This window comes from Myotis lucifugus, unplaced genomic scaffold (assembly GCF_000147115.1).
Source record: "Myotis lucifugus unplaced genomic scaffold, Myoluc2.0 scaffold_739, whole genome shotgun sequence".
NCBI lineage: Eukaryota > Metazoa > Chordata > Mammalia > Chiroptera > Vespertilionidae > Myotis > Myotis lucifugus.
In genome coordinates, this window is record NW_005871787.1 from 154,378 (window position 1) to 167,597 (window position 13,220).

General features: G+C 54.8%; 1 protein-coding gene across 1 annotated transcript in view; it reads left to right on the forward strand.

Moving 5' to 3' along the window:
• LOC102434586 (dihydropyrimidine dehydrogenase [NADP(+)]) overlaps nucleotides 1-12,116 on the forward strand; it is a gene marked incomplete at its 5' end in the record, with an annotated part of 162,046 nt that extends 149,930 nt beyond the window's left edge. The window contains 3 exons of the mRNA XM_006105955.3: nucleotides 8,145-8,288; nucleotides 9,817-9,957; nucleotides 10,736-12,116. Coding sequence (XP_006106017.1) covers nucleotides 8,145-8,288; nucleotides 9,817-9,957; nucleotides 10,736-10,906 — 456 coding nt within the window. The remainder of the gene's footprint in view (nucleotides 1-8,144; nucleotides 8,289-9,816; nucleotides 9,958-10,735) is intronic.
• Nucleotides 12,117-13,220: the final 1,104 nt, after the last annotated feature.

Genomic DNA, 13,220 nt, shown 5'->3' on the forward strand with positions numbered 1-13,220 from the left:
CTGGCGGCGGGCCCTTCTCCTTGCACAGCCTCAACCTTTTGCTGTGGCAGGCAGCTCCCTGACTAGTCCCCCTGCCAGCGCGCTTGTTCTGATTCTCCGAGAGGTGCTGCCTCCTGCAGGAGCTGTGCTCAGTCCCACGGCGAGGTGACTGCTCTCCTCTGGACAGAGAGCATCTGGCTGCACCCACAGCGGGTCCCCTGGGTGCGCACCCGCGGGTGGGCGTCAGCTGGTCCTGGCCTTTAGGCATCTTCCCCTCGAGCTCTGACGTCCAGTGCCTCACGCACCGTGCCCTCACGCATCTCTGTTCTCCTGCCCGTCAGTCCCCAGACGGGGGCTCAGTGAGACTCGTTTGAATGAGTGGCCACGGGAGTGGGTGGCTCCTGAGGTCGTCCTCCAATCAGTGTACTTGTGGCGCGACTTTGTGGAGAGCCCATTGGACAGAGGCAAGAAAACAAAACCAAACCCTCACTTTCCATACAGACGGCCTCGCGTAGCAGAATGCATCGTCCTCAGCGCGGTGGGCATGGCCAGCCGCCTCCCCGCCCCCTCCCCAATCCAAGGACCTCCGGCGGGTGCAGGCTAATTCGCTGGGACGGACGTTTCTGTTCCCGTAATTCCTGCCTCTCCCTTCACTCGCAGCGGAGTCCTGGCTCAGGAGGTCACTGCTTCCTAAGGACCGTGTCCATCCAGTGGAAGCCTCGACAGTATTGTCGACTAATCTTAAAACCAGCTCGTAGGGCAGAGGGTGTGTCCCACCCCACCTGCCTCCCGATGTTCCGGCTTCATCTAAGAAGCAGACCCGCCAACAGACCAAGAAAACACACAACCCGGGGAAACACCCGCACCCTCCCCCCCCCCCCCAGGCCGAGAGAAGTAGGAAAGGGTGGCGCCTGAGGGGGTCATGGAGAGCCTCGTAGTCTGGTTTCTTCCCCGTGTCTCCGGGGGGTTCTGCACGAGACGCCCTGGCAGCCTGGAGGTGGAGGGCTGCATCCTCAGCTGTGAGCACCCCTGGTACCGGCTGGTGTGCAGGTCGGCTCTGCGCCGCTCGCTGGGCCGGGAGCACCACGCCTGGCGCGAAAGAGTTTTTTAAAAACCCAAGCGGTGCTCCCCTCGCCACCCCCAAAACCACGTCATTGTGTCCTGTGCTCTGGCTTGTTCCCTCAGGAACGCGGACAGCTTCCCCTGGGCCATCATTCCAGCGGCCTTGCCGGCAGGTGCGGAGGGAGGGTGCGGGCAGGTGCGGAGGGAGGGTGCAGGCAGGTGCGGAGGGAGGGTGCAGGCAGGTGCGGAGGGAGGGTGCAGGCAGGTGCGGTGGGAGGGTGCAGGCAGGTGCGGTGGGAGGGTGCGGGCAGGTGCGGAGGGAGGGTGCATTGCTTCGTGCTGCTGAGAACGCCCGTCCACAGACACCCTGACGCCTCTGTGGCTGCGACAGTGTCTCACTGCGCTGGCTGCCCGGCCCACGTGGCTCCCCGATTGTGCTCCCCACGCCTTCCCTCATTAAAATGGCCACAGCTCACCGGTTCTGTCGCCGGGGAGGAACGCACGCGGAAGGAATTGTGATACAACAAAGGCTGCCCCAGAGACGGGGAGAGAGCCGCCTAATGAGGCCGAGTGCGTCCCCTGCATCGCGGCGCCGCCACACCTCCAGGCGGGGTGGTGTCCTTCCCTCCACAGGCCGGAACCTTTGGTCCGTTATTTTGTGTTTATGCACCTCGAGGCTAATACACATTTTAACATGCTGCCCACGGAGGGGGAAACATCAGCCATTAGGCGAGAACATGTGCACTCCCTGTTAAATTAATGACAAGCGAACACAGAGACAAATTTGGGTTTTCATATTTAATTACCGCTCATGGCAGCACGCTAGCAAGGATAAATTGCGCAATTCTGATGCTTCGTTGTTGTTTTTTTTACATCTCCTATGAAGGGTGCACGCTCACCCCACCACCACGCCACCCGGGGCCACGCTCACCTCTCTCTGCACATCCTCCTCCCCTCCGCGTCTCCGATCTGTTGTTGTCGGCGGCATTAATTCTCACCTGAGGATATGCCTTCATTGATTTTTTTAGAGAGAGTGGAAGGGAGAGAGAGAGATTCAATGTGTGAGAGATTCACCTCGATTGGTTGCCTCCCGCACGCACCTTGACCAGGGCTGGGGATTGAGTTTGTAACCGAGGTACGTGCCCTTGACCGGAATTGAACCTGAGACCCTTCAGTCAAATGCTCTATCCACGGAGCCAAACCTGCCAGGGCCACGTCACCGATCTTAGCCGCCACATGGAAGGGTGAGCTGTTTCATTGGCTAAATTTAGTGGCAGGACTGGTGTTATTCAGGCACATCCGTGGGATGAATAAGAATGTGATTTGTAAGAAAGTGGTAACTCGTCTAAACCTTTCACTTCTCACTCCTGACGGCCACACCGCGCCCTCTGACCTTCTGGTCTACCCACGGCCCAGAGCACAGCCCGAGACTGAATACTTGATGCTTTGCTCCCACTCAGATGGCCCGTGTGGGAAGAGTGATCATGAGAATCTCCAGGAAAATCCCAACCATCTTGCCACTCAGGAAATTTCCCCCCTTCATTTCAGTCTATATGTTGCAGAAATGAAAACATTGCAAGTTGCAAAAACAAACTTGCTGGTTGTTACGTATCCAGCCGTCTTCCAAAAAATTAAAAAGCCAACAGGAGAGATTGCGAGTGCTGCTGTTCAGTCTCCCAGGGCCACCAGCGCAGGGACAGACTGAACACGCAGAAACGTCCACACGGGCTTCCTGTGCGGCACCCAGCAGCTCTCCTTCCCGTGGGGGCCGCGGCTTCCCCGTCATGGTGGAGCGTGGCAGTGCCGTGTCTCTGGAACACAGAGTTCAGTTCGCCTCATCTTCCAGGTGATAGGGTTTCGCTCGGTGGCCCAGAAGGTGGAAGGTTCTCTGTCTCGGCGTGGGGCTGGGGGACAGGCACCGCCTGTGTGTCTGCAGGAAGGACGCGCCTCCTTCTTGTCCTTGTGCCTCAAGCACTCACCTGAATTAGCGAAGGTCTTAACATCGTGGAGTATTTTCCAGGATCAGGGAGTCAGAACCCAGCCCTGGGGTTATCCTGAGATGCTTATTTTTTTAAAAAAAAAAATATGTATTTTTATTCATTTCAGAAAGTAAGGGAGAGGGAGAGGAAGAAAGAGAGGGAGAGACAGAAACATCAATGATGAGAGAATCATGGATCGGCTGCCTCCTGCAGGCCCCACACTGGGGATCGAGCCTACAACCCGGGCCTGTGCCCTGACCGGGAATCGAACCCTGACCTCCTGGTTCATAGGTCGATGCTCAAACACTGAGCCACACCGGCCATGCCTGAGACGCTTCTTTATTGGACATTTATCTTGTGACAATACCTGTTGGGGTTTGATAGAGGATTACGGCAGGATTGGCGGTTGTCATGAAAGGAAAGCCTGTGACTGAGATAAGACACTCATTAGAGGGACAGGCCGGAGCTTACTGGGGGACACTCTGTGGCTAGCACGGGAAGGCAGCCTTCACTCACTGCCTAAGGATGTCCTCTTTGCCCAAGTGCCGCGGATTGGAATGTCCACGGCGGCCGAGAGGAAGCGGCCTTACACAGAGGGGTTGTTGTGACTTCCGTTTTCAGAAGCTTTGGGTGTCAGCTGTGGTGGGAATAACATTAAGACCAAAGATGTCTCAGTTGGTTCAATTTAAGTCAGAGGGAGAGAATCTTAAATACCGGAAGCCTGAGATTTTTTTTTAAATCCATGAGTAAAAACCAAGTCGTTGGGTTGGGCACTGTTTCATTACTTGGAAGTGACGTCAGTAGGGTTTTCATAGTGTTTTGGTTTTTCTTTGGAAGGTTCATCTTGTGAAACTACCTTGAGAATATCTTTACTTTTATGACCTGTTTCTCAGAAGAATAAAATGTAATCTGTGGCTCCCTAAGAATCCCATGCTGTGATCAGGAGATCAGGACAGAGGGGGAGGGTGGGCACCGAGCCCCAGGCTGGCTCACGCCAGGACGGGGACGCCAGCATTCCAGGGTTCCCACGTGGAGCCCTCTGGGGAAATTACACTTTGAATAATATTTGTGAATCCACAGAGTTTAAGAAGAAATATGCCATGGAGGCCGATTTCTTCCTGACAAGCGTCAGTGTGGGGTCCCGTGGGCTTTATTGGGTGACTGCAGCCTCGGTTGTGAGTGGGGGGTGCACCTAACCACGTCAGCCTCCGGACCGCATGAGCGAGGGCTGGTCGCTGCCTCCTGATCGCCAAGTGGCGCCCCGAGGCCGACCGGCTCTTCCCTAACCCCCGGGGAGCGCATCGCCTTGGTCAGCAGCCGCCGCCCCAGTGACTCCCCCAGAGAGGCCCCAACTAACTCATTCTCCACCAGCATCACTCACACCTCTCTGAGCAGCTCCTGTGTACAAATACATGGTCAACAAAAATGCTTAACGCCTTGTCACCCTAAAACCCAGCCCATCCGAGGAGTAAAATGTGAAAGAACGAAATGAATGCGGTCTTCCCGACCGGAGTGGCCAGTGGTTGAACATTGACCCTGGAACCAAGAGGCCACTGGTTCTGTTCCCGGTCAGGGCACATGCCTACGCTGCAGGCTCGATCCCTAGTGTGGGGCATGCAGGAGGCAGCCGATTGATGATGTTTCTCTCTCATTGATGTTTCTACCTCTCTCTCCGTCTCCCTTCCTCTCTGAAATCAATGAAAACATTTTAAAAAAAAAAACAAGTTCCTTATTACTGACGGGCCATCTGTCCCAGTTTCCAATGCCACACTCCCTGAGGGACAGGGTCAGCCAGGCCACCTGCAGCGTGCAGCCCACGCCCCGCAGAGGGTCCACGGGACTACGCACACTGCGTCCACGTGTGGTCGTGTATCCCCTACCTCGCTCACGTCCTTCATCCAGGCTGGGACGTGGTCGTGGACACTGAAAGCGCCTTTGAAAGCTCCTAGCCGATGAGAAACGGGTTCGTGACCCCTTGGAAATTGGACACTTAGGATGGGGTCATGAGGCTGTTTTTTAAAATCTCCTACAGATTCGATGGAAACTGAGCTAGGAAAAGTAGGCGAAGATGAATGAAGGAATAAAAAACCACCAGAGTAATTGTTGCTATGCATTCATGTACATTTCCTCAGTTAATAAATGCTCTGATCCATTTTAGGGCCTCTGGATAGTTGATTTTCTTACATTCGAAAGGGCCAATAAAGAAGAATTTCATAAATAAGCCGGTATATAAATGTGATGTCAAGAAGCATATATATTTTTCTTCATAGATTTGCTTTGTTTATCGGATTTAGGACGTAAGAGAGTCCTCTGGGCTGTGGAAGGTACGATATTTCAAAGCCTATTCAGTTAAATTTTTTACTGGTTTCCTTAAATTCACTTGATGGTACCAATTTCAGAAAATAATAAAGGGCCTAGTGGCGATGAACTCGCCAAACCCCAGCCTTAATGTTAAAGCAGAATTTATTAGAAAAATAAATTTTAACTACAGAAGCATGGTAAACTCTGTGTGTGTGTATCTCACCACTGACTGGTCGGGGAAGCAAACATGTCGCTGATCTCTAAAAATACCAAGTTTTCAGAACTCCGATGGGGACCTGCAGTGTTATTCTTAGCATTAAAAAAAGATTAGTCAGCATTTCATCAGCTGGGAGCTGAGGTTTTTACCTTTAAAACTTAAATGATGTGTCAGGACCACGTCTCGCTAGTCCCTGGCCCCATGGTACGTCCACCTTTACTTTGAAGATCATAGAGCGTCGTCTGCTCTAACTACAGCCCAGAATTGAAGAAAAATATCGGCGACGTAGGTAGCATTCTATTTACTTTACTAGTCAGCACAATTGAGGACTAAAAAGTTAGTCAATGGCATAAAAAAGAAGCCACAAAAGGACCATCCACTAGTCTCTACAATAGCCACACTCTTCTTAGACCAAAATATAATTTAATTGCCCAGCGGGCATGGCTCAGTGGTTGAGCGTCAACCTATGAACCAGGAGGTCAGGGTTAGATTCTCGGTCAGGGCACATGCCCGGGTTGTGGGCTCGATCCCCAGTAGAGGGCGTGCAGGAGGCAGCTGATCCATGATTCCCTTGCATCATTAATGTTTCTCTCTCTCCTTCTCCCTTCCTCTCTGAAATCAGTAAGAACATATTTAAATACACACATATATTTACACATATTTATTTATTCATTTATACACACACAGAATTTATCACATTTCTGTAGTTAATAGAAATATAAATGCATATATATGTATGCATATCATAATAACAAAAGGCCAGAGGTGTCACAGCCAAAACAACCAAACGACTGGTCACCATGAGGTGCATGGAGCATCTCTCAGTCCCTCCCCCGCAGCCCACAGGCTCCGGTTGCAGCAAGGCTGGCAGGTGGGGTGGCGGGTGGTTGGGTGCGGTGAGGTGAGCCCAGGTGGGCGGGGCCACACAATCTTGTGCTGGGCCTCTAGTATATATCCTATATAATAAAGAGATATGCAAATTGACCATCACACCCTCACAGAAGATGGCCGCCCCGATGTGGTCAAAGATGGCCAGCAGGGGAGGGCAGTTGTGGGCAATCAGGCAGGCAGGCAGAGTGGTTAGGGGTGATCAGGCAGGCAGGCAAGTGAGCGGTTAGGAGCCAGCAGTCCCAGATTGCAAGAGGGATGTTCGACTAAACCAGCAGTCAGACATCCCCTGAGGGGTCCCGGATTGGAGAGGGTGCAGGCCGGGCTGAGGGACAACCCCCCCCCCCCCGTGCATGAATTTCGTGCACCAGGCCTCTAGTATGTATGTGTGTGTGTGTGTGTGTGCCTAATATGCAAAGTGTCCCCTTGGGAGTTCGATCACTCACTATGACGTGTGCTGACCACCAGGGGGCAGCGCAGAACAAAGGAAGGCCCTGGCCGGCAGCTGGCAGCCACTAGGGACCCTACCCATGCATGATTTTGTGTACTGGGCCTCTAGTTTGGTGAATAGATGGCAAAAGATAAACAATGTAACTAAGTCATATGCAAATATGTTGTGTGTGGAGGGGGTGTTCCCCAAACAAGTCAGTTATTAGGTGAGAAACATTCTTTTTTGTAAATAGTCTTATTGATTTTTAGAGAGAGAGGAAGGAATGTTTTTGCATATGCCTGGGTTGCGGGCTCCATCCCCAGTGTGGGGCATGCAGGAGGCAGCTGATCCATGATTCTCTCTCATCATTGATGTCTCTCTCTCTCTCTGTCTCCCTCTCCCTTACTCTCTGAAATCAATTAAAAAAGATTTTTTAAAAACGAGCACGTAACTCTGAGCCATGGAGAGGCTGTGAAATGCAGACCCGGCCAGTGTGGCCGACAGCATCAGCCAGGGGTCCTCACAGAGGCGATGTTCTGTTCAGAACCAAGAGAGGCCGTGTTGTTAATATTATCCCATCCCTGGGGCCGCTCGAAGTCATCGTGGTTTCCATTCAGCTGCTTTATTTCTCTCCCTTTGGATAAAGAATAATCAAAATGGGGGGAGAGGGTGCGGGATGAAGAGGGAAAAGGCGTCAGCAGTTCCACCTCCTGCCTGGGCACCCTACACGCACGTCTCCTCAGCAGCGAGGGTTTTACGTGGGTGCATCGTCCCCATTGGGAACCCCATTCCATGGAGGAATGTGTGTTAACGAACGTGCGTGTGTGTGTGTGTGTGTGTGTGTGTCTGAGATACACGAACGTGTGTGTGTGTGTGTGTGTCTGAGATACACGAACGTGTGTGTGTGTCTGAGATACACGAACGTGTGTGTGCGTGTGTGTGTGTCTGAGATACACGAACGTGTGTGTGTGTGTGTGTGTGAGATACACGAACGTGTGTGTGTGTGAGATACACGAACGTGTGTGTGTGTGTATGTGTGTGTGTGTGTGTGTGTGTCTGAGATACACGTGCTCGGTAGGAGGACGGAGCCCTTGGGTTCTTTTGAATAATGAGCAGAATCGGGGGCCAGAAGCTCCTGGTCCAGGCATGAGGGCCTTGCACGGTGCACGCGGGACGGTCTCAGCCCCACCGCGGCGTGTTGGTGACGTCCGTGTTCACGTCCTCGCACCGCTCTCTTCCACGGGCTCACGTGCTTTCTCATGTATGTGTGTGTGTGTTTTCCTTATAGAAACTGCCAAGCTTTGGGCCTTACCTGGAGCAACGCAAGAAGATCATAGCGGAGAGCAAGCTGAAGCCGAAAGGAGAGGACGAAGCTTGTCAGCCCCTCCAGAGACAGCGCTTCGCGCCCACAAAGCCCGTTCCCGCCATCAAGGTAAGGAGCCACAGCACACAGGTCTGTCTGTGTCAGTGTGCAGTGTCCTTCCATGTTTATTACTGTTCCAATGTGTCACCTCACCTGCGGGGCCCGCACGAAGCCCACGGGTCGTGGGACCTAAACAAAGCTGCTTGTCGTTCCTCCCGAACCCCTTCTCCCCCCAGTCCTGTGTCTCCATGGGGAGCCCCCACCCGCCCTCCTTCCTGAGCCAGGAGCTGAAACTCGGCCCCAATTCCATCCTCTTCCTCATCCCACCCACCAGTCCCTCCCCAGGCCTCTCGCATTTTTTTTTATCCCTTTTTATTGATTTTTTTAGAGAGAGACGAAGGGAGGGGGTAGAGAGGTGAAAACATCGATGAGAGAGAGGCACTGATCAGCTGCCTCCTGCACGCCCCACACTGGGGATCGAGCCCACAACCTGGCCTGTGCCCTAACCAGGAATCGAACCGTGACCTCCTGGTTCAGAGGTCGAGACTCAATGCTGAGCCACACGGGCACCAGCTTACACGTGTTACGCACACACAGTGTGGCACGAGGAGCTGGGAGTACAGCGTGAATTTTAAAAAGAAAGGACTCTCCTGCTGGGCTGTGCAGTCTGACAAGGGAGGAAGGCGTGTTAGGAGGTACTCACAGTCCAATCATGTGCGCACGAAACACTCCGGGAACCGGGAGCGGGGCGAGGAGCTCTGCGCGGCTCAGGTGGAAGCTCCACGGAGACGCGATATCTAACGCGGAGTTTAATACATGGTGCTCATTAAGCAGAGGTTAGTGCTAAGAGCGAGTAGTTACTGAGTCCTTAGGAGGCTTCAGGCCCTGTCCCCGAGCCTGTGCGTGAGCTCGTGTATCCTCACAGCAACCCCATCGGTATCAGGTGCCTGTATTGTTCCTCGTTCACTGATGAGTAATGGACGCACAGAGAGGTTCGGTCACTTGCCCAAGGTCACACAGCCATGAAAGTGTCCAGGCCAGGGTCTCATTGCAAAGCTGGGCTCCACCCTGGGCCCTCGATCGCTCTCTGCCGCCTCACAGGAGGGGCCGAGGGGGAGGGCCGATCGCCCCGCTCCTGGGAGGACGCTTCCGCAGTTGTGGCAGGTGCAGGACTCAGACACGCACAGCCACAGCCCAGGAGATAGAGGAGGGAGAAGCGGATGCAACGCTACTAATACTCCAACATCCAGGGCTTGGTGCTGGGAGCGGCCTCGCCCTGCTCCCCAGGGCGGGGAGGTCAGAACCCCTGTTTCTTGGCATCGACGCCACGTTGAGTGATTGATGAGACCGAGGGTCCCATTTGTGGGAAGGCCCTCAGGGTGCTGCTGAGGGTGCCCCTGGGACGGGGAGGGCAGCTGGGGATGGAGATACCGACCTGGACGCCTGGGGCCACCGGCAGGCGGGCATCCGCATGGTGGCAAGGACGCCTGCACTCCCTGCAGGAGACAGTGCGGGTTTCAGAGGGTGTGTGGACTGACGCCCGTGACTCGGTGACGTTTCCCGCGGGCGCGGTGGTGACTCCGTGTCCACCTTGCAGGATGTCATCGGGAGGACCCTGCAGTACCTGGGCACCTTCGGGGACCTGAGCATCGAGGAGCAGGTGGTGGCCCTGATCGACGAGGACATGTGCATCAACTGCGGCAAGTGCTACATGACCTGCAACGACTCCGGCTACCAGGTGAGGCTGCCCCGCCCGGCCACGGGGCTCGGCGCTGAGCATCGACCTGTGAACCAGGAGGTCACGGCTCGATTCCCGGTCAGGGCACAGGCCCGGGTCATGAGCCGGATCCCCAGTGTGGGGCGTGCAGGAGGCAGCCCATCCATGATTCTCTCTCTTCATGGATGTTTCTCTCTTCCTCTCCCTTCCTCTCTGAAATCAATAAAAATTTTTAGAAGTTATCAAATTTCCCCAAGTCCTGACCCAGTTCCCAGCTGGACAGTGACGGGGGGAGGGGGTGCCTGGCAGCCAGGTGGCCCTCAGTGCTTCCTCCCCTGCGGGATCGGGCAGAGCCTACCATCTGCCGGGGGATCCCCAAACCTCCGACCCGGCTCCTTAGCTCGCTCTTTCCCTCCTGTTTTCTTGTAAAAACTGCACCCGAAAGTCAGAATCCAAACCGTGCCTCCGCCTCCCCGGGCAGCGGACCGTCCGCGGGGCCGGACGGCAGGAAGGCTGAGCCCTGCTCCCACACAGGACGGAGCACCCGTGTTGCCACATGACACAAGCAGGACCCTCTCAGGAAGGTTGAACATTCCGTCTCTAACGTGAAAGGCTTTCTTTTCTGTGCCTTTCTCCCTCCTCTCCCCTCCTCGCGGGCAGTGCAACTGTTGCCATGGCTGCACCAGCCTGGGCTTAGCTGGCTGCAGGGCGGAGAGCCTGTGGGCCCGGGAGGGAGGGGCGTCCCTCACCTGGGGGGGAGGGGGGCAGTGTCAGCCACGGTCTCTCTTTCTGTTCGCAGGCCATCCAGTTTGACCCCGAGACCCACCTGCCCAGCGTGGGGGACGCCTGCACAGGCTGTACCCTGTGCCTCAGCGTCTGCCCCATCGTCGACTGCATCCGCATGGTTGCCAGGACAACCCCTTACGTGCCAAAGCGAGGCCTGCCCCTGGCCGTGCAGCCCGTGTGCTAAGGTGATCGCGGGGCCATCTGTGGCCTCCGAGGCCACCCCGCCTGCTGATCTCTCTGTGCGGTGGTCCGGTCCAGCCCTTTCAACAGGAAAACAGATACATAATTTCTAGATAAGCATTGCATCTCTGAATCAATTTCTAAATTATATATTATATATATATTTAAAAAAAAGCCTGCTACCAGGCGCCATTTGATGAATGATACTAACCGAGTAATTCTCCTCTGAGGACAGTTGCTAAATCACAGGGTAGCGGTCAATTGGGTGATCACCCCACAGCCATTCATGGTGCAAAATATGTGTGTTTGGTGGCAATGTTGCGACCGTTTCCAAACTGCCCTGGGCTGTGCTCCGTGACGGCTACTTGTGGGTGAAATTAAGGATTTTAGGACAAAGTATGATTTAACACATAAGAAGTTTCCAAGGAAACATTTTATAATTAAAAAATTGCACTTAATTTTAACACTGTGTCTAAGCACACATAATTAGCTCCAGGAAGCACAGATGAAGAAAGTCAATAAATTCTTTACCGTGGCAGGAAAACACCGCGAAAGGCGGTTTGCACAACTGTGCAAAGGCCCCCCTGCGGGAATCGCTCCCCCGGGGGCTCGGCCGGAAGGCGGGAGGATTGTAACAGTTCACGCTCAGGCCTGAGACAGTCAGTGAATCCCCGGGACTTTCTTGTTTAAATACTTAAACTACATCCCAGCAAAATACAGTGTTGGGGTGGCGCTCTGGCGACACCCGCTCCGCCCGGTGTCACGATCACCTTCCTTAGAACACTGAGCGTTGCCGGCACCCAGCTGACAGGGCGGCGGTCTGGGCTCGGTGTCAGGAGGGAGGAGCGGTTGGCGATCTGTGTTCAGGGAGCAGCTGCTCACCAGTGTTCATATTGAATCTCAGAAGTCATGGAATCAAAGAAAAAGATCTATTTTTCTGGCATTGCCAAGCCGTATTTTTGCATTTCTCTATTTTTGCATCTATTTTCATAATCAGCCAGCAGCAGCGTAGGACGCGTGGATCTGAGTCGCAGCCTTTTTCATGGGATTCGTACGTAGGAAGTCTCTAGGAAGGACACGTGGCGTGTTTCTGTGACAAACGCGAGGACTCGAAAAATCAATGTTGGATGCTGCGAGTTCTAGGAACGAGCATGTGGCACAGATCTATGTGATCGCAAACTATCCAATAAAATGTCATCCGGCCTCTGTATGCACCTGGTCCTCTGCTGCCTCCTTTGCCGCGCGCCGTGGAGATGCTGAGCTGGAGCCGTTCTGGGTGATTCCCGGGGCTCCCCGCCCCCCCGCCCCCAGGGTGTGTGCTGAGACCTAACAGGCCAGCGATGGTCTCGGCCACACGCACTCTGGCGGGGCCATCTCACCTCTCGGACTGGGTTCCGGATGAGCAATGAGCCCTAGTTCTCCAGCAAAGAAATGTGCCCGGGCGTGTGGATGCCCGTCCACTGTGCGCCCTCCCTCGGCGTGAGGGACCGCTGGGCTCGGGGCTCATCGGCCCTTCGGGAATTTTACAAGGAGATGCGCAAGCACAGGTGCCCACATCCTCTTCGGTGCGCCGACGGCGGGCAGCGATCCCCTCATCCAGACTAAAGAGGGCCGTGGTTCCCACCGCACACGCTCCCCTGAGAAAGGGGGGCGCAGGGCTTCCGTCCCCTCGGGAACGGCTGAGGGAGCTGCAGGGCCGAGCTCGCCCCGTCTCCCTGAGTTCACGCCGGCTTGTCCTCACACACATCCCGTGCTCTGTGCCTGCTGCCGGCTCTGCACTAAGAAGGCTTTCTCATCCGTGTTGTTTGTAGGACACGTAGTTGAACTTGGCGTGGGTGGCTGGCAGAGACAGACTAGAGGGAAGAGGAACCCAAGTCCTCGAGAGAGACCACGCCCCGGGCCCCGGCTCACACGCTCGTGGCTCCTGCAGGCAGGAAGTCGTAGGACCAGCCCAGCGTCCGGTTAGTGAGCACGTCCCGTGTCTACGAAGCTGTACAGTGCTCCGTGTTCTACATCGGGGTAGCGCATGCTCCGTGTCTCGTGGCTCCGTGTTCTACATCGGGGTAGTGCGTGCTCCGTGTCACGTGGCCGAGCCACCGTGCCCGGGTTACTTGACCAAGTTGGTTCTAGATGTTTCTCTGAGGGAGGTTGTGGGTGAGATGGGCATTGAAGTTGGTGATCTCGGGGTGAAGCAGAATTCCCTCCTGCTAGGGGAGGTCAGCCTTTTGCTCTAGTTAGGCCTTCACCTGATTGGACGAGGCCCACCCGCACGACCTCGGCTCCACTCCCAACCCTACACCTTAAATATACACAACTTT